The 22,061-nt window shown below is 42.9% G+C and overlaps 1 protein-coding gene across 20 annotated transcripts in view; it reads right to left on the reverse strand.

Annotated features, from left to right (window-relative positions):
* Positions 1 to 22,061, reverse strand: part of CPSF7 (cleavage and polyadenylation specific factor 7) — a 23,495-nt gene continuing 1,434 nt past the window's right edge. For 2 of the 20 annotated variants that reach the window (XM_067037373.1, XM_067037374.1), the window contains exons 3-11: positions 15,643 to 15,861; positions 14,698 to 14,801; positions 13,914 to 14,086; positions 10,405 to 10,819; positions 9,783 to 9,901; positions 7,356 to 7,524; positions 6,562 to 6,729; positions 2,371 to 2,391; positions 1 to 1,962 (exon numbers count right to left, since the gene is read on the reverse strand). In XM_067037373.1, coding sequence (XP_066893474.1) covers positions 6,567 to 6,729; positions 7,356 to 7,524; positions 9,783 to 9,901; positions 10,405 to 10,819; positions 13,914 to 14,086; positions 14,698 to 14,801; positions 15,643 to 15,861 — 1,362 coding nt within the window. In that variant the 3' untranslated portion in view covers positions 1 to 1,962; positions 2,371 to 2,391; positions 6,562 to 6,566. Of the gene's footprint in view, positions 1,963 to 2,370; positions 2,392 to 2,748; positions 3,014 to 6,561; positions 6,730 to 7,355; positions 7,525 to 9,782; positions 9,902 to 10,404; positions 10,820 to 13,913; positions 14,087 to 14,697; positions 14,802 to 15,642; positions 15,862 to 22,061 lie in introns of those variants that run through there. The other 18 variants (XM_059070485.2, XM_067037375.1, XM_059070484.2 and 15 more) reach the window with 13 other exon arrangements.

Consider the following 22,061-nt stretch of genomic DNA (forward strand, 5'->3'; position numbering starts at 1 on the left):
TTGACAGTGTCATCAAGTTTATTACACAATTTTCAACCTATCAGAAAGACAAACAAATCACCAACAACAGGGGGACGGGGCCTTGGCCTTTTTGAGGGTTGGGTTTTTTTCCTTTTGCTATCAGGAAATAAAAACTAAAAATTGTGTCACCGAGTAAAAACAAAACAAAAACGGGGAGAAAAAATTTCTCCGGGTAAACGGCTTTTCTGGTATTCTATATATTTTTTTCTCCTTAAACTGTCACCTTACTTGGTTTTCTCTACATTAAAAAGACACCCGGAGCTGCTCTTGAGGATAAGCACATCACTTAACGCTTGGCCGGCTGGGCGGGGTGCCATATTCTGAAGTGGAGGTGGGGATGGGGTTGAGGGACAGGGGGAAAAAAGCTACAAACCTGTAGCCTCTGTCCCAAGGGAATGTGCCTCTCCAACCCTGGGGGACTCCCTCAGTGACTGAGCAAGGGCTATGTCAGAAACGTGCAGGGAACAAAGCAAGGCTTCGGTCCAGCTGTCTCTCCCCTCTGAGCCAGAAGGGTCTCCAGCGACCCTACATCCCACGTGCCACGTTTCCTGTGCGATGTCACATGCCCTACAGATGCATCTGGAAGTAGCATCTGTCGCCCCATGGGTACCGCAGGACCCTGTTGCTGCTGCTTCTTTCAGCAGCAGTCGCCTCACAATTTGGATGTTACGGGAAAAGCAATTCCATTTGCCTGTGTAGAAAATAGCCCCCAGAGTGGTGGTCCTTAGAATTCTGAGCCGAGCTCATTAAAGTCAGGCTCCACTTCTTCCTTGCTCCCTATCAGAGGCAGCAAGTACCTCCAGGCAGAGCGAGGGGAGCTATTAAGTCAAAATTCAAAAGGTGAAAAAATACCAAATTTGTGACTTTACCTACTAGTGCCAGGTTATCCCACAATAAGTGTAAGTATGTACCTGGAAGATGCAAGCCCATGCTCACATCAAACCTGAAAAAAGAAAAGCCTATGGAAGTAGGCCATATCCTGCCCAACTTGCCTCCTTCCCCACTCCTGGTATTTCACAAGGGTTCTTCACTGCTGAGGTCCGATGTCCCCGACTCCCAATGGCAGTACCTTCCTCTAAAACAAGGAAGCAGCCTTCTTGGGGGAAGGGCTCCACATGTGAAATGGAAAAGCCCCAGGGAAAGGGAACATCTAGTGAGCTGGCTATAGCAAGAGGCAACCAAGCAAGAAGCAGCAGAGGGTGCTAACTGGCTCTGCCGGGCTCCCCGCAGAAAGCCACCTCGTGGGCCTCCTCTGCTTAGGAGGGGCAAGGCCGCTGAGCAGGCTGGGCAGCCGGGAGCGAAACGGGCTTCAGGCCGCTGGGAGGTCGGGGACACAAACCGTCAGTACGTAAGAGGGCAAAGCAAGAACAGGAGAAGCTATCCATCAAGTAATTTCTGTTCTCATGGTCCCTCCTCAAAGGGCTGCGCAGGTAAAGGAGTTAAAGAAGTGGCATGTTAGCAAGGGGTTTGGACCCTCTTCGCCCCATCAAACCTAGTGCTGAGGGCAGGACCCTGGGCATATTTTGGCACACCCAGTCACTCTTCTAGATCCCACACGTAGGATCCGTGTTCTTTGGGAAGGATGTCTTCCCATCAGCCTCACCACTGAACTGCTCCTGGAGAATCAGAAACTCATACGTTTCCTAGAACAAAGCACCGTTCTCTATGGAGACCAGGGACCTGGACATGGTTCCTTCCTGTCTGCCACCCTCCCAACCACACGAAGTCTTTAGGTTCTTTACCCTGGCAAACAGGAGTGGGACTGGGAGGGCTGCCAGGCGATCTTCAATCTTGTAGGGCAGAGGGTATTCCCTGTGGGTGTCTGGAAAGGGTTAGGGGCTTGGAGGAAGGGGAAGGGGTGGAGCGGCCTCCGTCCTTTAGTCCTGATCAAGGTGAGGAGATGCAAGTCCATTAAAAAAACATTTGCTTCCAACCAGACTCCTGCAATGAGAACATCAGAAGAGAAGAAAATACAAGTTAGAGGTTACTTTCTGATTAACAGGGGCTTACATAAATTATACTGGCATTTTCTAAAGTTAAAACGTATGAAGTAGGGGATGCAGACAGAGAGAATGCAAGCCTGGGAAAGTAAAAGACAGCAGAACTGTCTGGGAGTGTTTGCACTGTGAGTAGTGAGGGAACGGTGAGGAGAGCAGAGGAAAGAGGAGTGACATTGTACTTTAAGGTTAGGGGGAAAAACATAGACAATGAAATGAGGCATCAAAGCAGTTTGACTGAAAAGGAGACTTTGGCTGGAAACTACTACATTTCAAGAAAGGTTGCTCTAAGGGAGCATGGTGAGTTTAAATACTGTTTCAGAAAATCTATTCTGAGCAAGTCATAGCTTACCTTAAGGGGAAGGGGAAAAATCTGGAAATGGGAAGTACAATGGTAAGAAAACAAGTGTGTATATAACCAAATCCATTAACCCCCAAATACCCAAGAGGCCCTTGCAGGGAGCATGTACTTACACAAGAAAACTAAACTTTTTTTCCTTCTTTTAAAGAAGCATACACATACACATAGAGCCAGAGATGTTCCAAGTACCACCACTCAAGAGATTCTAAGTCCTCCCCAGATGACAGGTGTGGGTGAGGGACTAAGAAGCATACTAACACCAAGCAGGAGTGACGTGGTCAGGCCAGAGCAGAAAGCAGAGCACAGAGGTCAAAGAAGATAATCAGCAGTCACCATCCAAGAAAACTAAAAGCGCGGTTAAGAGCTTCTGCTGAGCAGTGAAGGACTGTTAATCCACTTGTCACATCTCGACCTAACTTGAGGTCCCCAGTACACTCAGCCCTCTTTCCAACGTTGTAACATCAATCTGCAGGGGGTGGCCTGGTCAATCTTACCACACAAAATAGAACTGATAGCGAAAAGGAAAAGGGGGAATTAAATTCAGGCTTAGGATTTCTACTGATGCCCAAATTGGCAACATGGCCTATACATAAATGCTCACCTTTAATGTATGCACTTCTGTAACCTGGAGGAGCTATGCAAAAAAAAAAATACATCCATAAGCTTCCTGATCCTTCTACACTCTGAAATGGCACCATTTCACCCTGGGGTCCTCAGAATCTGTCATGGCCTCTGGTTTTTCTAAACATCTATGCAAGCAGGTATCTTTCTCATTTTCTATAAGAGGAAACTAAAGCCCTCAGTGGCTCCTCAATTTCATACCATTTGGGTTTCCGAATCTTTGCATTAGATCAAAACTGAACAGAATGCTCAGTTTTCACTGGACCAGGAGGATAGCAATGAGGTGAGAATGACTATATTTCAAGCAGGATAATGTCCTAAAATAATGAGACAACAGCCAACAACTACAAAAAGTCGAAGCCACAGACAACCTAAGAATATCCTCAAACTCCAAAGCGTACACACATATACCACAAAAGAGATGTAATTTGGGAACTGTTGCTACAAAACAAGACTCAGAGGATAACTAATGCATCAGAAGTAAACTACAGTTGACCCTTGCAAAATACAGGTTTGAACTGCGCTGGTTCACTTATATGCGGATTTTTTTCAATAAATACGTACTACAGTACAACAGAATCTGAGGTTGGTTGAATGTGTAGATGGAGAACCGCAGAAATGGAGGGCTGACTATAGAGTTATACTCAAATTTTTGACTACGCAGAGGTCAGCTCCCCTAACCCCTACACTGCTCAAGGGTCAACTGAACAGCACCTAATTCTTAGAGGTTATGGCTCCATTTTGGAGGTAATGTTTGAATTGTAGACAGAGGACAAAGTGGGTCAATCAGACTTCAGGTCCCAGAGGTCGTACCCATCCTGAGGAAGGACGGACACAAAAGGCTGCTGTTTTTTGCTGCCCCTACATGGAACATACCCTTTGCTCTCAGGGAACAGCCCTCTGTATAGTATAAATACTAGTATTTTCTAACTAAAAGGTATTGTACTCAGAGCTTGCAAAGTTATCAAGGTAAATGAGGCCCAGGCGCCATCTCCTCAACATGACATCTCTAAGTCACAACTTGGTAACTGCAGATGAAGTTAAGAATCCCAGGATGAGAATGTGAGAAATGGACATTTTTGGGGGGTCAAATTCAGTTCTTTTGGACTAATTAACCAGAAGGAATAACCAACATATCTAAAGGGGTGACTAGGAAAAGTGGGGAACTGGAAAACCTGCCTCAAGAGTTAATTTTCTTCATTTGTCATAGGCCTGCACCAGCCAAATGACTTTTCTGGGAACTACTGGGTTATAGGATTTTTCAGTTTTTCAAATTGAATCATCCTCATAATGGAAGAAAAGTCCCATTTTATAGGTGGAAAAAAAATGAAGCAAGATGACAGCTAAAGTCTCAGGTTCAGATGTTCAATCCCCAAAGTTCTAATGATCAGAGGATCTCACAATTTTTCTATCAAAAGGCTGTTAGGAGCAAAGCCGCCAACAACAGTGACATGCAGTTACATGTTCCGACTACTAGCCTATGTGGCCCCAGAGACTATAATTCATGCTTTGCACAGACCAAGTCCTACCTCCCTCGCCACTCTTACCCTAGTCAGCTCCAAAGGACACAACACGGTGGGCTGCAGGATCGGACGAGGGTGGTGACTGATAGTGAACCTACAAGCAACACTAGCAACTGTGCTAGCTCAAACGAGGGAAATGCTGCTACTGCCACAGGAGGGATGAGATCCATCACAGACCCACTCTACCCACCCTCCTGCCCACTCCCTGAGACTCAGGCCAAAGCTGTTTAAAACTCCACTTAAGTTAATGACAGATGACAAACAACAAAGTGGAGGGCAGTAGCCAAACATAACAAGACTCCTTTCTTATTTGTTTAGTAGGTTGTCACGAGGCAACAGTTTACAGTCCAGCTACTGCTTGTGAACTACAGACACTCACAAGAAGGGGGGAGGGTTTCTTTTCCTTTCTGCATCCAGTCATCCATCTATCCACCCCAAAGATACCAAGCAGAACTATTCCTACTCACCTTCCACAATTACCATTACTTCAGACCAACCAAATCAGCCAAACACCAAGGACATTATCCTAATGTACTTGATGTGAAGCCACAAAATTGAGAAGAGACCCCAAAGTCACCTGGGTCATGCAACAGCTTCGGGAACCACAAACATACCATCCCTGCCAGAATCTCGACTACTTTTACAGATCTCCAAAGAAACAGAGTCAACAACTGCTCTTGCTTACTTATATACTAGAAACTATCTTTGTTACAAGCTTGTTTTCAGTTGGGATTGCCAAGCTGGTGGGATGTAACCTGGAGCCTGAGAATGAAAATGACAGAGCTGAAGCCCCTGAACCAGCCAAGCCTAACTCAACTTTTCAGTTACTTGAGTTAATGTAGTTCCCCACCCCTAACTCTCCTGCCTTTGTTTTGCTTTATGAGAAAAAAAAAAAAAATCACTGTTAGTTAAGTTTTTCCAAAACAAATATATCCTGCCATTGAAATATCCTCCAGTCTCTAAAGCTTTAAAGATAATTTTTTTCAGATCAGCTTTCTCTTCTCTGACTGAAGTATTCTGATTTTCAAAATCTTTTTAATAGATATTAATTCTTAAAAATCATTAATGTTGCACCTTGAAAACTTACAAGTAGGCAATGGTCTTACTTTTTTCTGTCTTGGTCAATTTTCCTGATTTTTTCATTTGAAAGTTTGGTGGGGTTAAAGTATAACAATGAGGGACTTCCCTGGTGGTCCAGTGGTTAAGACTCCATGCTCCCAATGCACGGGGCACGGGCTTGATCCTTGGTCAGGGAACTAAGATCCCGCAGGCCACACGGCACAACCAAAAAGAAAATAAATAATAAATAAATTAATAAATAAATAACAATGATAACAATAGCTATCATTTATTGAGAACTTACTATGTGACAGGTACTATGAGTGCTAAATGCTCTATATGGATTAGCTCACTTAATACTCAGCAATCCAATGAGACAGTTGCTTTTATTTTCTTCATTTACAACTGAGGAAACTGAGGAACAGAAAGTAATATGGCTGGAGGAGCTGGAATTCATAACCTGGCATCTACCTGCAGACACTGTGTTCTTAGCTATTATACCATGTTATCTCAAATACCAGGTGAAAGCAGTCAAAAAACAAGCAAAAATAGCTTAATCTCAGGTCCATTTCAGGGTGAGACTCCTCACAAACTAGCAGAAAACCTGCCCTCCTGAATTTTTGATTACCTAAATAGGAAGTCTTCCCATACTCTTTTCTTTTTCTTTCTCTTTTTTTTTTTTTTTTTTGCGGTATGCGGGCCTCTCACTGTTGTGGCCTCTCCCGTTGCGGAGCACGGGCTCCGGACGCGCAGGCTCAGCGGCCACGGCTCACGGGCCCAGCCGCTCCGCGGCATGTGGGATCTTCCCGGACCGGGGCACGAACCCGCGTCCCCTGCCTCGGCAGGCGGACTCTCAACCACTGCGCCACCAGGGAAGCCCTCTTTTCTTGTTTTAAAAGGAGAGAGAGAAATCTTTCCTATCAATCATTTTTCTTTCATAAGAGATCAGCAAGCAGCCAGCCATGGGGCTTCATCCCACCTTTCTCAGTGGTGCCGGTCCCGTTCTCTATCCCGGTGTCTCTCGTGCTCTCGGTTCCTTTCTTGGAAATAATCATCATGCCGATCTTCATTATGGAGCAGGTCCCGATGCCGCCTGCTGCTTTCCCGGGACCGGCTTGGTGACCTCTCTCGGGACCGATGTCTTTTCCTATTAGAAGGATACTTCTCAGCCTCACTCAGAGGGCTCACCCCATTCTTTCTGAGAGTATTGTGTTTTGGTGGCTTCTACTATTTGTCTAAACCACTCTTCTGTTACTCTATCATGGCCCCTAGTCTTTTTTTGAAAATTAATAACAATTAAACTTGTTGAGATCTTACTAACGTATCAGGCACAGTGCTAAGAGCTTTACATGCATTATCTCACCTAATCTTTACAACAGGTCTGTAAGATAAGTACTACCATTGTCCCCTTTTTAAAAATAAGAAAAATGAGGCTTGGAAAGTTGAGCAACTTTCATATTCAAGGTCATGCAGGTAGTTAGGAGCAGGACTGGGATTCAAATCCAAGAATGTATGGCTCCAAAGCCCGTGTTCTTAACTACATCCATCTTTCTTCCTAAATAAGCCCACTGCCTCACCAAACACAGATTTCAGACATTACAACGTTTATTAGTGTAAATGTCTGATTAATGTTTTCCCCTTCAAGACATGCGGGCTAGGTCTGCTCTTTCGGCCAGGTCCTTGCCAGGTGCCCTGGGCTCCTTCCTCCCCCTGCCAACCCCTGGAGGAGTGCTGCTCAGGGCGGGCAGGCTGCTGAAGCAAGCGTCAACTCACCTGGATGAGCTCCCGCTGGCACCCACACTGTAAGACTTGGCTTCAATGCCATGAAGACAGTCCTTAAGAGAGGAGATGAGGACACGGCAACGCTCATCATTGGCGACCCGGGACTGTTTGATAACAGCAATGGCTGTGAGCAGCGTCTCAATCGCGTCACTGTAATCCCCTGACAGGGGATGGATGGGAAAGGCCAAGGATGAGCAGAGGCAGTAAACTAACTGACGAAAAGGAGAACTCAGGAGGACACAAACCAAGGGTAACTAGCTGTCCCACAGAACCACGGTAAAATGGATGGGGCAGAAGTGGCAGGTATGAAACTGTATGGCACCTATATTCTAGCGGTCTGGAATCAGACAGATGCTCTCAGATACAGCTCGTGGATGTGTAATCCGGCACGTCATTGTCTGTGGGCTATCAGACAGTATCCATTAAAATAAACAATGTACATACTTTTTGACCCAGCACATCTAAAATTTTTCTACTTCTGTTCACAAGTATATAATTTAAACAATGTTTGTTTCAGTGTTGTTTGTTGTATTAAAGAATCAAAAACAACTTAAAGTTCCTTAAGTAGGGTCTGGCTATATAAATTATGGAACATTGGTTCTACAGAACACTACACAGTCATTAAAAAGCATGAGGTAAATCTGTATGTAAATAAAACAATCCATGTAAAGCACTTAGCACAGTGCCAGGCACACAGTAAGGGCTCAATAAACGTTAGGTATTAGTTGATGTAATAGATGTCCAGAATGTATTTTTAAAAAGCTGTGAAACAATATTCCATTTTTGTAAACACAATCAAAATTACATATATATTTGGCTACACGCACAGAAAAAAAATCTGAAGGACAGACACTAAACTGTACAAGGTGGTCTTACTGATGGTCCTCGTATGGAAGCCTTTCACTTATTAACACTGCATATTTCTGTCTGAATTATTTTAAATCTATAACCAAATACATATATACATACAAATAACATATATCTAAGACATGTATGTTGTGTGTGTGCGTATATATATATAATATATGCACAAACTCGTATTTTTAATTATGCTACCATCAAGAACTAGCTCCTTCATTCCTCACATCTGAGCAATGTTTGGACTCAAAGACGGTGGTCAGGGTGGGTACTTGCACAATGCTTTTCCAAGCTAAAGCTTTCTTAGCATTAAGGACAAGATAATAACAAGGAAAGCATGAAACCAGGCAGGGTCCAGTGACAGTGAGGACTAGCAGCTTCCTCTGTGCAAGGCAGTTAAGAATAGAACAGAGACTGTGAAGGACCTGCAATTCTGTGGAGATCTAAGAACACCAGGATTCTGGCTCTACCAGAGGGCATTTTTGCCTATTTTGTAGGCATTCAATAAATATCTGTGGTTTGAATGACTGGAGTGAGAACAAAACAAAGGGAGGAGACAGAGGTTCAGTTATTGATCATCTCAGTGTGAAGGAATTGGTGGAGAAGAACAATGACTGTTTTTCTTTATACTCTGTATATCTGACTTGCTACAATGAGCAAAGACTACTTTTTAATTTAAAGAGATTTACTCTGATGTCAATGACAGTTTCTGGTGGAAAAAAAAAAAGAGAGAAAATATACATACTTTCTGTCTTTAGTCCACTCTGCATTCAAATTTTGTAGTCAAAGATGAGAAATTATGGAAAATGGACGATAATAGAGTTAACTTATTTCTTAGGAGATCTGACAATCTATATTTACATTCATGTAGGAAACTCACAGGAAGAAAGTGAATATGATTAATGCTATAATGTGAAACTTGGACCAGAACCCGGAAACTTCCTATGTTCTCTTCTCTTAGGAACCAAAGGTTCTGTTCCCCTGGTTCTCAAAGGCATGGCTTCTGGTTCTGCCCACTTAATACTGACAGCAAGGCAAAAGTTAGTTGTAAGGGTATATATTATGCCTTAAGATTGACACCCAACAGATTTGTCTCTTTCTAGGATAGGTTACATGGAGGCCACCAGCTCTGTCTCGATCCCCAAATGTAATCAGATTCCATATCCACCATCATCATCAGTTCTAAAAACCCAAGGTCTACACTTGGCATTGGACTCATTACACAGACACTAGATCCACTGATCAACCACTGAGATCAAGATCTCCGTGAGGCAGGAATTTCATTCTATAACAAACACCACAATGAGTATTAGTTATTTATATTCTAGGCACTAAGTTGGTTTTCATGGGGCAGGTCTAGACACAGGCTAAATAAACAGCACCAGTGGAGCTCCCTCAAAGCCAGGAAACCAGGTTACCATATTGCTTTTCCAAATGTGCCCCTCTTGAGAATCTACTAGTGCTCCAACTTTATCTTGTTGAATTTCTTGCCAATGGAAATGACAAAACAATGGAAAAACTAAAGGTAAGAAGAAGGCAGCAACGGTAAGGATGAGTTACCTGCACTGGCTCCAGATACAGCTTTGGAAATGGCACTGCTGGAAATTGCTCTGTTCCGCTTCATGATCTCTTCAAATTCCGCTTCACTCACCGTAGAGGGTGGAGGGCCCGAATCTCGGCTGCACACAGAAATAATACCACTCCTGACTGCCCACACCCCTTGTTAACTTTACCATACTCTAGAGTACTATGCTATTTAACTATGCTCTCCTGTATAATGTCTTAAATGGTTCTCAGCCGGTTCACATGTTTTATATGTTCATGTTCTCTTCAAAGACAGCATTTATGTCATACACTTTGTAACTCTGGCATGACCCAACAGTGTTAGACACTCATAGCATTGCTAACAGTGACTTACAGCACTCCATTTAATCAACTGCCTTACAAAGGGATACGAAGGACATGGTTTGGGTTGAGAGGTAAGATGCAAACAAAATACCGAACAAAAACATTCTCTAATAGTTAACTATTTCCCAGGACTCAATACTATGACAACAGTTTCCACACGGGAAAACACAAGAATTCAGTGCTCACTTACTTCCTTAGGGAGAACAAAATGCTTAAAACACTGTCTACCCGACTATGCCTGGCTCAGATCTGAAAGGAACAAGATAGTCCTTACCTGCCATGGTGGTTATAGGGTGCCGAGGCCTTCATGTAAGTATCTGGTGGAGGCCCCACTGTGGCATTTGGTGGGGGGAAGAAGGCTGGATTGAGGTGAAGGGCAGGTGGGATGGCCCCAGGGGGAGGTACAGCCAGATGAGGAGGTAATCGAGGAGGAGGGGGCATGAGATGCTGGTAGTGGATGCCAGGAGGAGGAGGAGGGACCCCAAAGCTTGAGGAGAGAGGTGGTGGGGGTGGAATTGGGGGTGGGGGCAGGCCCATCAGGGGAAGGGCTGAAGGAGGGCGATTGAAGTAGGGCAGCACACTGGGGGGCTTATCCACACGGGCAGATGAGGGTACAAGGTTCTCAGAGGGTGTGGCCCGTCCATCAGCAGAATCACTAGAATCTCGGGAGTGGGCCCGTGGAGGTATTCCTATGAAGCAAAACAGAATTACTGTTACTGCCCAACCTTTAAACATAACCACAGGACCAGGTCATCCTTCAGCAAGTCATCTGACACCATACTAAGGAAGGTGACACGTAGCTGAGAAAGAAGGTAAAATCACCTACTGTTTTTCTTTGGCCTCAGAGAGAAAGCTCAGAGGCAACCTAGTTAAGACATAAACCCAGGAAGCAAAACCACCCTAAATTCCGTATGTTAAAGAAAGCTCTTTATCTAGAACTCTCAGTGCTTCACATTTAAGTTACCCTTAGATTCGTTTTCTATTTTTAAATGCAGAAGGATCCTAATAACCCATGAGAAAATGACAGTGCTGAAGTACGTTCATTACTGTTCAGCTGGATTCAGGCTGATTCGAAATCCCATTTTCTCTGGTAGGAGTTCAGGGACTCTTTCCTTAGACTAGTAATAGTTAACCTTTATCCTGCTATATACTTGAAATTTTATCTTTGCCATGGCTCTTTGGCCAGGGAATTTGGGGTAAGGGAGGGAAGGGCAGGGGATGGAGAACACTTCCCCTGTCCAAGTACCAAAACTGGTAACTGGGATGGGGAAGAGCCACAGAACAAACAGTAGAAGGCTAGAGGTTAAATGAGAAAAAATGGGAGACAAGCCAAGGAAAGATCTGCCCACAGAATGAGCAGATGGCACACAGCTGACACCAGGGACTCCTAGCAAAAGCCTGGTACAAAATATGCCTGAAACCTGGGAAACTCCCCCTACATTTCAATGGCCCAAACCCTCTACCCCACAGGGCAGCCTACTAGGAACATCGTCGTGGAACAGTGGTATGGTGTTGTGCAAAACAGGGGCTCAAAACATGTTTGTATGCAGCTGGAAACATGGCTCTGACACCGTCAAGTCATTTGGTTAAACTTGTTCCCTCTTTCCAATTTAATAGTCTACTCTAAGCCTGGTTAATGTGGAATCCAACAGAAGAATGTGATCACATGGTCTTGGGAGTCTTGGAGGTAGAAAGATGCCATTAGGAGATAAGTGTGGAGAGAAAGAAGAGTGCTCCTTAAACAAAAACTTGTTAGTAAACACTAACTCCTGATGAAAGCACAAGTTGGAATTCATCCCCTTGGCAACCACCTTGGTTTCTCTAACACAGTATATCACTAGTGCCTACCACAGCATTCTCTTGCTTTTCATGTCTCACACACATGGCAATGTGCATCTTCCCTGAGTTCTCTCAAGCTGAAGAAAGAAGAGGTATTAGCAAGTGTAATCCTCTGAAAGTTAGCTACCTTCCCAGCTACTATTCCCACATTAGCAAGGGTTCTTTTTGTATCTATGGCCACAAATCCCAAGAGTAGCAACCATTGTTAAGCAGACTAAGTCAACCAGCTATACTTAGTGAATTAACAGAGCCCTAGTCCATCATCATGACAGCGCAGAAAAACACCACTCAGTCAGCACCATCACTTCAGCAAAGAAAGGTAACATCAAGGAGTAAACAGCCAAGTGGTGCTAGGACTGTTAGGTGCTCAATGCAGCTGTAAAATTATACATCTTAAAAAGTTAGAAGAGGCATGAATCATAGAAAGACTGAAACACAATGGACTTTGAAAATTCAGGTTATCAAGGGAGAAAAGTATGTGCCTTCTAACCCAGAGCAATAGCTCACAACACTTCCATCTAGGCTCTCAATATAGTTTTAAGAACATAGTTGTTCCTATGCAAGAGTTGAGTGGCCATATTTCCACCTTCAATCAACCTATCCAAGGTCCCAGTGGACTACCCATTAATAAATACAAGGCACTATTTTGAGAGCAGGACCTAAGCAGTGACAGAAAGTGGGTAACGAAAACTTCGCCATACCCCCACTGTAGTAAAAGGAAAGTAATGGCAGTTGACTGTTTCAGGCAGGGCCTTGCAGGGTGGCTGCACCTTCTGAAGTCAGGACAATCCAAGGTTGGTCCCCAGGTTTTGCAGGTTCAGAAACTTGATTTTAACAGTTCACCCAGGGATGACTGGACCCTAGGAGATTGATTCACACTATCCAAACTCACAAGAGACTGATTCATAAACCAGAATGACAATTTATTAATTTACAATGAGAAATATAACTGCCAAGCAGACTGGAATACTTGTGTCGGCTGGTCAGCGCATTCTCTTCCCAGTAGGAGAGCCTAGTTGGGAAACCAAATTAGTATCAGAAGGTGTCTTGGTGAGCACAGGGTCAGAATAAAGGGAATAAGGTGAGCTTAAGGCATACTATCATCAGGCTAAGGTAGCGTGATGCAACTTTCTTTACTAATGGGAAACACTTGCCAAGCAAACTAAAATCGCAGGTAATTGAAAGGGTACCCAACCCCCCTGGTCAATGCTGGAGAAACACTGTTAAATTCTTACTCTCTAGCACTCCTCTTGGTCGATTCCTTACAGAGCACCCTTCCAGTGTATGTTTACGACAAGATTACAGCCATTTTTATGTATCATATTTATATTTTATGGTGGTTGCTTCTTAATAATTTATAGACATGTTTTACAATTAAGCCCATTTGCTATACACTTGATTTTTTAGATAGAAACACATAATTTAGACTTCACAGGAACTTTACATGTCGCGTGGCTAGTTCAAATGGCAAAGCAGGCGCTAAGCAGTAAAGTGACCTGCTCAAGGTCACATAACGAGTTAGGGGCAAAACTGAGCCATAACCTGAACCTACCTGACTCCTAGCACGTGAGGCTCATTTTTTTTTTTTTTTTTTTTTTTTTGCGCTATGCAGGCCTCTCACTGTTGTGGCCTCTCCCGTTGCAGAGCACAGGCTGCGGACGCGCAGGCTCAGCGGCCATGGCTCACGGGCCCAGCCGCTCCGCGGCATGTGGGATCTTCCTGGACCAGGGCACGAACCCGTGTCTCCTGCATCGGCAGGCGGATTCTCAACCACTGCGCCACCAGGGAAGCCCAGAGGCTCATTTTTTGGCTTACCTACTGCCAGGCTGCCACCCATAATCACCACCACCCTCTCTCAAACTCTTCCACATTGTAGGCCAAGCCTACACCACAGAAAACAAACCCACAAACTTCCCCCCCTTCATACAGATGGTCTCCACGTACCCCCTCTTGGGACTCGGACGCACTCACGTTTCCGAGCCTGTGCCTCAAACTGTGACAGGTTCTGGCGGGTGGCCGGCCTCACATCCACTTTTTCTCCATTAAGAACCTTTCCTGGCAGAAGTTCCAACAACTTGTGGACAGAGTTTTCAGAGGCTACCACCACCTCAGCATACCTTGAGGAAAAAAAATTAAAAACGAGTGAAATCTACTACACAACCAAGAGAGGAACACAGAAATTCTCTTCCACTTTTAGTGAAAACTGGTAAAGCCAAGAATACCTTGCTAATATTTTGTTTTTAAAGATTTTTTTTGATGTGGACCATTTTTAAAGTCTTTATTTAATTTTTACAATATTGCTTCTGTTTCATGTTTTGGTTTTTTGGCCCTGAGGCATGTGGGATCTTAGCTCCCAGACCAGGGATTGAACCCACACCGCCTGCATTGGAAGGTGAAGTCTTAACCACTGGACTGCCAGGGAAGTCCCTTTTTTTTTTTTTTTTTTAATCTTTCTAATATTAAACACACAAAACTACTAAAAACAAACAGGTGTCATGCTAAAATTTTCCTCTTTATTTCAAATTAGAAATCAGCTTTCTTTGCCTCTCAATGGATGGATGTTTTCCTACATTGCAGCTAGGACCCCATTCTAAGGTGGTTTGTTAAAACCAAGGCAGTAAACTGCGCCAGGGGTGGGAGGGATTAAATTACAGGGCCAAAATAACAGTGCAGATATGTCATCCCAATGCTTACAAACTAAAAGGGGCTTCTCAAATCCAGACCTCACCCTTTGGACTGGCCATTTGCGCGATTCTCTGCAAATTTCAACTCCACCACATCATAGACTCCTACAGAGCGAATAACCTGGATCAGCTGCTGGTCTGTGGTCCACTGGGGCCGGCAAAATGGAAAAGGAAGAAATGTCAAGAGCTACACCCCCCTCCCCCAGAATGTCCCAAACCCTTCCCTCAAACCTAGGATTCTAGTCACAATCATGACCTCCCACAGGAAACCCAGAAGGCCATCAATATTTCATTTAGAGCACGTTTTTCCTATTGTCCTCACCCATGCAGAATTCCCAAACCACCCACCCCTGCCCCAATCCCCATCTTTGAGACTAAGAAAATTAAAACCTATTTTAACTTTGACTGCCACTTGGGCTGGCTGGTCATCAGCTCAAAGAGTGATTACCAGCAGCTTTTAGTTATAGATCCGATAGGCTAGAGTTGATCACTGACAGCAACTTTCCCCTCAGTATATACATTTCTTAATTTGAAAACACCACCTCCCAGCACCAGCCCCCAAACATGTCACACAATAACTTTTGCAGAACAACAATCACCACCTACCCCGAGCGTACTACAGCTATCAAGGTCTTTGCTCCCTCTCACCCATCATTATCATAGGACCATCTAATGACCACCAAGAGTTCAAGGTGTTCACTCTGAAATCTCATCCCACAGATGACCCTGGTAGACATAAAAGCCCCAGGGTCAGGGGCGGTAACAAGATGGCAGAAAAAGCAACTACCCACTTAATCATTGCTTTCTTCGGCACCAGTACGTCCTCAGGATAGTTCTCTTTCAGAGATCAATCCAACCTGATCCCAGGAAAAAGAAATCCAACCCCATCAGAGCACAAAACAGTGCAACAGTGGTTTTTGAAAATGCCATCACCTCCCAGTGCTCTCCCTCCAGCCCACCCACAAGCCTTTTTGGTTATCCATGCTCACCCAGGAGAAACTGCCCACATAGACAGCAGCTCGCCTATTACGCAGGCCACTGTAGGTGTAGAGAATTGCAGGGGTCTTGTTATTGGGCTTGGGAGATGGCTCCTGGCGAACAGGAGGTGGCGGCTCAGTGCTGCTGCTTCTGTCATCTGAGGGCTGTGAGGTGGCTGTCAGCACGTCATCATACAGGTCAATCTGATCTGTATTGTTGAACTCTGGGTCCTAAGAGACGAGGGGTTGGCAAAGGTGAGTTTGAAAACCTTTCATTTTGTTCATTCTATTTTACTCTAATTTACTTACAATCCACGATCAAATATTTTATAACACATACAAAACTTCCTTGTCCTACTCTAGGAAACTAGGAAGAAAAACTTCCCCATGTAAAACAATTTTAACACTTGATAATACTTATGTAGGTGTTTCTCCTAAGACCCTGTTAGGAGTCTATAGTGCTTCTAGCTTTAATCAACTGTGAGACTCAAAAAGTACATGATTAAACAAGCAAACTAAGAATGCACAGAGATGCATCTGCTACTGCTATCAATGTGGCCAGCTTCTCAAGACCACATCTAAGATACACTAATGAAAACTTGTTTTCAACATCTTACGCTATTTCCAAAATCAAGAGTTACACAAAACTTACTCTTCTACTTAATAAGAAATAGAGTAGGGCTTCCCTGGTGGCAAGCCCGTGTGCCACAACTACTGAGCCTGCGCTCTAGAGCCTTTGAGCTGCAACTACTGAAGCCTACTCGCCTAGAGCCCACGCTCCGCAACAAGAGAAACTGCCACAATGAGAAGCCTGCGCACCGCAACGAAGAGTAGCCTCTGCTCACCGCAACTAGAGAAGCCCATGAGCAGCAACAAAGACCCAATGCAGCCAAAAATGAAAGAAGGAAGGAAGGAAGGAAAGAAAAAGAAAGAAAGAAAGGAAGGAAGGGAGTATATTTATTTAGAAATGGAAATCAGGGGAAAAGCATGTTAAAGTGGAAACCAAAACACAAAAAAGAATGGGAGTTATTGGTTTTAACTCTTTGATTCACACAAATGATTTAGAGCTTCTCTAAAACTCATAGTACATAATCCCATCTTTCCATTAACCATCAAAGAAATGTCAAAAATAAAATAAAAGGGAAGTGAATAACAGGGGGATTTTCCATTATAAGTTCTACTTCTCAAATGACATGCAGATCCAATACATCACCATGACATTTATATGAGACATCTTTCAGCAATACCAGAAATGTCCAATGATACACAAAAACAGTGAAGTTCTCTAAAATATAAAGGTCAGGAAACAGGACAAGCACTGATATTATAAGCTGTGTTATAGTAAGCTTTCAAATATGAACGTGAATTCTGCAAGACAGGCAAAATATACTTTTTGCCTATGTGATATATTACTGTTATGGACTGAATGCTTGATTCTCCCCCACATACACTGAAACCCTACTCCCCAATGTGATGGTATTAGGAGGTTGGTAGGGCCTTTAAGAGGTAATTAAGATGAGATGAGGTCTTGACAGTAGAGCCCATGAAAGGGATTAGTGCCCTTTTAAGAATCAAGAGAGCTTGCTTGCTCTGCATGATGTGAGGATACAAGCTGGCAGTCTACAACTGAGAGAGGCTGCTCACCAGAACATGAACCTGATCTCAGTTTTCCAGCCTCTAGAACTGTGAGAAATACATTTGTTTATAAGCCACCCAGTCTTTGTTATTTTGTTATAGCAGCCCAAGTTAACACTTATACAAAAAAATCCTAAAATCAAAAGAACTACTACTAAGGGACCTTAATGTTTCAGATTTTGCAATGTCATTATCTCAGAGAGGATCTTTTTATTTTAAGGATCAGACAAGTATATTTTCAGGTAACATTCTAAAACATCCAAACAGTGCTAAAGAGGATACTGCCAAAATGAGAGATACAGGGAGATGTTCGGAGTGTTTTAGGGAAACTATAGCTCATTCATGTCATTGCTGTCTTTTAAAAACAAGAATAAAGAAAGAGCCTAGGGGCTTCCCTGGTGGCGCAGTGGTTGAGAGTCCGCCTGCCGATGCAGGGGACACGGGTTCGTGCCCCGGTCCGGGAAGATCCCACATGCCGCAGGGCAGCTGGGCCCGTGAGCCATGGCCGTTGAGCTTGTGCGTCCGGAGCCTGCACTCCGCAACGGGAGAGGCCACAACAGTGAGAGGCCCGCGTACCCAAAAAAAAAAAAAAAAAAAAAAAAAAAAAAGAAAGAGCCTATACTAAGAAAATAAAAGAACCTATATTAGGTAACTTGTTTAATTGCCTGAAGGAGAATCATTTCCCCTAATGCAACTCAGGACAGGAAGCTCCTGTAACTTTCTCCCTTCAATACCATCACGAGAACTGCTGATCCTGAACTTCAACTAGAGAGAAGAGACTACAAAATGCATTCTTAGACCTACATATCATCAGAAACTTTTGGAAGCAATCTTTTAGTTTCTCAGTTTATCTGAAGTACAAGGGAAGAACATGCACACCATAATACTGTTGGATTGTTCTGGTATTGAGGGAGAGAGGATTCTACTTCCTGAGGCATGTAAATAGCTTCATATATTACAAATACTCTTTTTTTTTTTTTTTTTTTGCGGTACGCGAGCAGGCTCAGCGGCCATGGCTCACGGGCCCAGCGGCTCCGCGGCACGTGGGATCCTCCCGGACCGGGGCACGAACCCGCGTCCCCTGCATCAGCAGGCGGACTCTCAACCACTGCGCCACCAGGGAAGCCCACAAATACTCTTAACAAGCCCCACAGGAGGAGTTTGAACCTTGTAAAAATCTTGCAAAGAATGGCAAAAGGGAGTAAACTTTTTACGGGCAACTTAAAAGCAAGAAAAGGAATCAGGGAGGCAAATAAGCACAGGAAAACTATTTTAGGTCGTCAAACCTATAAATAAGGACCTTATTTATAAAGGTCCTTATGCATAAAAAAGGATGGGTATGTGAAGAAAGGGAAGAAGCTAACATTGGAGAGCACAGGGTGGATAATAAATTAAAAAGGTGAAGAAAGCTGCGGCTAATAACTCAACATTTTATGTGTAAAATATTTCACAGCCTTATATCTCAAACAATCCTAACTCTAGACAAACCACTTATTTATTTATTCACGTACTAGGTATGATTTGCCCTTGTGGTTCAAGGTAGAGAAAGGACTTAGAAACCACTCAATCTTCTTCAATGCTCTAATCCTCAGACAACACTACTTCACACTTCAAACCAGGGTGCCTTTTTTTTTTTTTTTTTTAATAAATCAAGGATTGTGAAATGGAACTTAAAGGGAATAAGGAAACACACCATCTTGGATGGTCAGTGGAACCAAACTGGAATTTATTTCGTGTAGTATCTGTGATTCAGAGATGTGTGTCTAAAAGTTGTAATACAAAAATTATTGCTGAGAATTGGGTAGAGAACATGCAGACTTGGGCAGCTCAGAGATCAAACGTATCACCAGGAAATGCCCCATACTGTAAGCCTCAACAAACAATTTACTTTCAGGGTTCCTTAGAGAATATGACAGACTCAATCCTGGAAGACCCTGGTGGATGGATTACCTTACCACTTTAAGAAACACAAAAGGATACAATGAACACAAAATTGTCACAAGATTCAAATGGTCTCTCTGTGCCACAGAGCCTCAGTTCAAAGCAGTTTGTGTGAACTATTCTGATGCACAAGCAGACCTGTTGAGTATTCTGTTGAAGATTTTATTGAAGAAACAATGTATCAAGTTGTGTTTGGATTTAAATCTGCTAGCAACATCAGTTCACTTTACTCTTCGGTTGCTAAGACAGAAAAACAGATAGGGCCTGAGGTCTTTCAGATTATCAAATGAGCTGGTGTTTTATGCAGTTAAAGAAAAATCTAATTCTACAAATTAAGTGAAAAATACAATGTTTTACAGGCATTGACGTGGAGGGATTTATTTCAGGGAGACTAAAAAAGAAGTATGTATTTAATACTGAATTAATACCAGGGACAATTTTGCGTTTAACACCATAGGAATAACTGTGATTGTCTCACGAAGCCTCTTGGTTTACAAAAGAGAACTTGCATGATTATGAATTTAAATGAGAACTTCCCCACCTGTCTGCTCAATGTTCCTACCTGCCAGCCCTTTTCCTGATATCTAAGGGGAATAATAAAGCTTAGGATTTATTTTTCTCAAAGCAACCTATTTGATATAATTTTCTTTTAACTGTAACCAAAGCTCAGTTTTTGGCTTTGTAATTACTATTTCCACAGTTCTCACCTCACACTCTCCTTCCGTCACTGTCCAATGCTCTCAACCACCAGGAGAGGAACCTCTTTTGAGCAAAGAAATCCATTTTTTCCTTTTATCTCACTACTTCTAACACAGTGCTTAGCAAACAGAAGTAGCTCAATAAATACTTGTTGATAAAAATGAGGAAAACAGCATATTGTGCAAAGTGCCTGTCTAAGCACAAGGAACAGAACAGAGACAAAACACTCAGCAGGATGGCAGCTCTCAGTCTCCTTTCTAGTTGTTCTCCACAGCCTAAGGGAGCAGCTGTGAATCCTAAGATTCCAACTGTAAATGGAATGAAGTAGCTCTGCAAAAGAGGCTTTTGCAGCACATGTTTTAAGAGATCCGGGAGTCAGCACGATAGGGTTCCATCTAGGAACAGCGCTTATTTTCCCCGGGGAGCAAAGTACACGTGACAAGGTTCTTGTGCATGGGTAAGCTTGGGGTGAATCAATAACATTCTTATAACATTCTAAAACACAATGTGTACTCGCTGCCTTCAGTCTGCTTCTAACAATCCTAGCCAAACAGAGCTTTTACCACTTCTTTAGCAGCCTCCAAGATATACTAAAACCAGCTTTGCTAAAAATTAACTCACTTGTGGGGAAAAAAAGCACCCCTCCCCTGACCTTCCCCCAGACTTATAAGACATTCAAAATCTACATTTTTTTCAACTTATGAAGTATCAAATACTGTCCATTTGCTATAAATGTCTACTTGATTTCACACACCATTTTTGGCCTATCTTAGAACCATAAAAAAGTCCTGTTTAACTAAAGAGACCAGAGAACAAACTGTTAAGGCCAATGACTTCTACCTTGACAAAGCAGTGACAATTGGATGAGGCCCATGTCTTGTCTATGACCTACAAGCTGCATTGCTTAAGAAATTATGGAATCTCGTTTCTCAGACCAAATGTCCCTGTGGTCAAGGACCCTGTTCTACCCATTTCCCAAAGTGAATCAGCAGCACTGTTAACAACCCACAGATAAGGAAATTAGGGGAAAAGAAGCTTTTAAAATTAATAATTGAAAACAACTAAAGGAGCCTTCTTTTCTTGCTATCTTGTACTAAAAAAAAAAAAGTAAAAAGTAGTAAGTTTAATTCAAAGTAATATGAAAAACTCAGGAAAACAATGGTTTGTAACTAAATATTCTAAACCTTTCTTTACATCCATAAATAATTATGACTTGTTTGAAATTTAAAGAAAAATCTTCATGTATTTACGTTAATCAGTAGCCACACGTACATGACTTCAGTTTGCCTGAGAAGACATGGGAAAATGACTAACTTATGTGAAGAGACCGAGATGGCATATATCAACTTCTTCTGTTGCTTCCTATCAAAGTCAGGGTCCAATCAGAGCACTTTCCTTCCCTAGCCTGTTTTTTTTTTTATCCTCTTTCCAGGTCCTTACATGTAGCCATTGAAAGATGCCAACAGGAAGAACAAGCTTACTCGAGTAGAACACGGCTGAAAATAATCCAGGCAAGATATTAGTAAGTTTTAAATAGAGATTTGGGGACACTCTTGAGATTTGACCTCAAGAGCTCAGAACTGAACTGTATATGAGATTATTGTTTCAAAGGAGATTACTGTATCATATTTCTTGACATTTCATATAGAGATCAACAGATCCAACTTAGAGCATGTGACTCGGTCTATATCTGCTTCGTAACTGGTTTGTCCAACACCTTTACCTCCCCCCACCAAACAAGTAGATTCATCAATAAAATTTATTACACTAAAACGCCTATGGACTTCTCAAGCCTGGAGTCAAGCTACTTCTGAAAGGAAGGAAGATAGAAAACAACTGAAATGCAGCTGAAATTAAACATCAAAGTTATCTTTTATACTGTGCCTCTCCCAGGAGGAGACTACATTTCTCCAGGGGCAGTTTGAGAGAATCTCAAAGGAACAGGTATCAACATCGTCCTCATGAATGCTATAGCAAACCTAATTCTGATTTTTAATTTTGGTTAGTCTTTGAAGAGATTGACATCGAACTTTGGCTTCCTAGGGGAGCAAGTTCCACAGGTTGATTCATCACTCTATTAAACCTAATTTTTATTTACTCTTAAATCAAAGCTTTTAAAATCAAGCCTGGAGACTTAAGTTAACATACAGCAGAAC

Source organism: Kogia breviceps, chromosome 7 (genome assembly GCF_026419965.1).
Source record: "Kogia breviceps isolate mKogBre1 chromosome 7, mKogBre1 haplotype 1, whole genome shotgun sequence".
Taxonomy (NCBI): Eukaryota; Metazoa; Chordata; class Mammalia; order Artiodactyla; family Physeteridae; genus Kogia; species Kogia breviceps.